Source organism: Diadema antillarum, unplaced genomic scaffold, assembly GCF_040938485.1.
Source record: "Diadema antillarum isolate AM-2024a unplaced genomic scaffold, OU_Dant_1.0 seq00000576_RagTag, whole genome shotgun sequence".
Lineage (NCBI taxonomy): Eukaryota > Metazoa > Echinodermata > Echinoidea > Diadematoida > Diadematidae > Diadema > Diadema antillarum.
The window spans coordinates 211,746-215,115 of record NW_027271511.1 but is presented as its reverse complement, the minus strand read 5'-3'; the positions used below and the strand labels follow the sequence as shown (position 1 = coordinate 215,115).

Below are 3,370 nucleotides of genomic sequence, written 5' to 3'. Positions count from 1 at the left end.
AGTCAACGAGTGACTTGGCCACTGAAATTGACGAAAAATAATACATGTATTTCATAATAATGATCGATAATGTCACTGATATTCTCCCCACCCCTCCCCATTCTCTTTCGTTCATCTACTAATGTCAAACCAAACTCATCCCCTAGAATCTTTATACTCCCAAAATAATGATAACTTCAAACAAACTGACAATTCGATTTAAATCAATTTTTAGTGTCCCTTTCCAGCTTACTTAAATCATCTGAAGTATTGGACAACCTTTGCAAGATCATAAGCGTACTGTCATAATACATACTAGTAACTGTTATTCCATAGTTTATTTAATGTGCTGTATGTAGGCATATAATTATCATTAGGCCTCAACATCTGAGATATTACACGGACAGTAAATGCGCTGAGCTCAAACGTAAACAGAAACAAAGCCAGCAACGGGGAGACGCGGAATTGCCGTGTTTTTCCTTGAACAATGATGACAAGAAATGTAGGATTGTCGCCCGACCAAGCGTAAAATCCGGTGTTTCAGGCTGATCGATATAAATGATGGGAAAAAATCCGGCAAGGCGCTGGGAGAACGAATTCCGTAGAAAACTTGTATAGTCGCTATGAGATTATGTCTGCCCTAACCTGCCTAATCAGCTGACGTTCGAGCTTGCCATGAATGAGTGGTCCTCGATGGCGACCTTCCATGACGTCGTGCGCTTTGTAAAGCCCCAGTCAATATGCCTATTTATGGCGAACGAGACTGCGGCGAGCCTGCGCGACAGGTCTCTGATTGGCCAGCTGCGATAGACGCGACTGACGTCACATTGGCGCTGTTGAGATATCCTGAATACAATCCGTCTCGATTGAGAAAACATCGCGGTGGTCGCTCATCGTACCGCAGTAAAGTAAGCACTGCATTGGGCAATAATAATAAAGGAAGCTTCTGCGATCCCGAGCAAATCATTCACGAGCCTTACCCCGGAACCGCGAACAGCAGAAGGCACACTCGACGCGAATTTACTCGGGCAAAGACCGAATGAAAGTACTGTTTAAGCTGGAATTTCATAATATTTGGAATATAGAATCTACTTCCATTTTCTACGGGTACAATTGCAGTGCTGAAATATCGGGTATTTATCGCCTTACCGTGCTTACTTGACTGTATTTACATCGACAGCAAAGTGGTTTTCCAACTGCGCCATCATTGCATTCACTTGTAACCCGTCATTTGTATTGATCGGATCAAGAAAGGAATTCTGTTGAGTTAATGGCGCAATATTGACAACTGCTACGAAGGGGAAGATCTGAGACCATTGGGCCAACCATTGCAGCACAGGTCACATAACATCTCCATCGTCACAAAGCAATACCTGGCCTGGGCAAGCGATTCGCACCCAGCCTCAACGCAGAGAGAAGAGAGAGAGAGAGGGGTCTGGTAGACATCGTACTCCAGTGATGTATCTTGGCTTAGGGCTTCCACCAACAATGAAAAGGGAAGTGTATAGCGCGGTCAACTTTGTGGCGAAACTATTACAGACAACTAACAGGAATGTCGACCGGGGCTTGGTGGACAACTTCAGTCGCGTTCTAGTCGGTCTCCTCTGCGAGCACTACAACGCACACTGGTTCCCCGAGAAGCCCCACAAAGGTAGTGGCTACAGGTGTGTGAGAATAACCCAGATGGGAATGGACCCCATTCTAGCCAAAGCAGGTGAAGCAGTGGGTATGAGTATAGAGGCTCTCTATGATATGCTTCCTCACGAGCTCGCCGTGTGGATCGACCCCGCGGAAGTCTCCTATCGCATCGGAGAAGAAGGCTCCATTTGTGTACTCTACGATGGCAGTGATGATGACGCCTCATCGTCGTCATCGTCATCATCCAACCTCAGTGACCTATCGTCTTCGCCGCCAACCTCCCAGTACTCTACAGACTTCTTCAACAGCACGTCTACAGCTGACTTCGACTTCAACTTCAATAGCCCAGTCCCTGCCTTCCACTGACCACTGGACTCCTTCTACTGGACTTGCTTGCGGCGATAAGAACACCTTGAGAACTTCAAACCTGAGATGACTTTTCTTCGTCTTACTTCATTTCTGACCAGCTGACTGCCTCTGATCTGGATGAGATCTTTGGCAAGTTTGCGTTCTCTGGGGAAACAACAACACACAATAGTGCAAAAAAATTTGTTTTTAACCCTCTCATGTTTCACCTCTTCCTGGAATCTTCTGTTGCTTTGCTTTCTTATTCTCCACTTGTCATGTTGGTAGTGATATTTGTTGCCAATCTCTACACACATTCCCATTGCCCTATTCCAAATTAAGACTCAAGTGGTGTGATTGTAAACTGTCTACAGCTGTATGATGCCTTTTTACCAAAAGAGTCAAACTGTATACTGTAATGACTCCCAGTTGTTTATACCAGCATCTTGTCAACTCATGTAATCAATTCTATTGTGTGTGCCATACTGACTCTCAGTCGATTGCATGTGCTCCGTCCACAATGTTCTTTTGCACATTTGATGGGGTAGAAACAGGTCGAGTACTCTTCAAACAAACTCAGAAGTGCTTTTTAGTCTGTGCCTTGTTCATGATTTGTTTGACTTGAAATTTAAAACAGTTGAAGGCAACCTAGGAAACAGCAGAGATGATAAAAGAGAGAAGTGGATACAATTCTTGTATCTCGAATCCTCTGATTGCAAATGAAATGCAGTGATCATGGGAATGTTCGTCACATATTCCGTCAGGGTACGTCTACAGTAGTTGAAAGAGTTTTTTGTCATGCCTCGCCCAGAGTTACTCGTGAGCAGGTCTTGCGTGTAAAAAAAATATTGATAGTATAGAGGAAAAAAAAAAGAGGAGGATAGAAAAACACTTGAGGGAATATGATAGACGCATGTTCATCATTATTCATCACTGGGAGATGTGCAAGAAGATGATGTAGAGAAACGCATCAGCTTCTAAAGTTCTAGTTGTGTGAGAGTTTGTCATGTACACTGCTGTGCCTACAGAATTCTTTAAATCAGTATTACAAAGTATGGTCTTTGGGAAACAAACTTGTCTTTGTTTTATGGAAAGATTTTTGAACAAGTACATGCCAATTGTGTGACACTTGCCATAGAACTTCTGTGCTGTTATGTGCAAAGCATCTGTACAAAATGTGCCTGAAAGAATCTGGCCAGATGTTGATGCAGAATTGTCTAGTTTAGCAAGAACACAGATGACAAAAAGGTGCAACCAATGATTGTAAGTGCATGTTGTTTGTCCAACATACATAGGATTGGTCTAAAGAACCTGCATTCTTGAGTAGCCTAGGAGAGAAACCCAATTTTTGATCAGTTAACAATTCCTAGAAGCATGATTACAGGATGCTTTCTGTTTAATCACATGA

The 3,370-nt window shown here is 43.3% G+C and overlaps 1 protein-coding gene across 1 annotated transcript; it reads left to right on the top strand.

Annotated features, from left to right (window-relative positions):
• Positions 1–899: 899 nt before the first annotated feature.
• LOC139735395 (protein BTG2-like) lies at positions 900–2,327 on the top strand. The gene has a single exon (XM_071646143.1). It carries the CDS (start codon positions 1,438–1,440, stop codon positions 1,981–1,983), a length of 546 nt encoding a protein of 181 aa, XP_071502244.1. The 5' UTR covers positions 900–1,437; the 3' UTR covers positions 1,984–2,327.
• Positions 2,328–3,370: the final 1,043 nt, after the last annotated feature.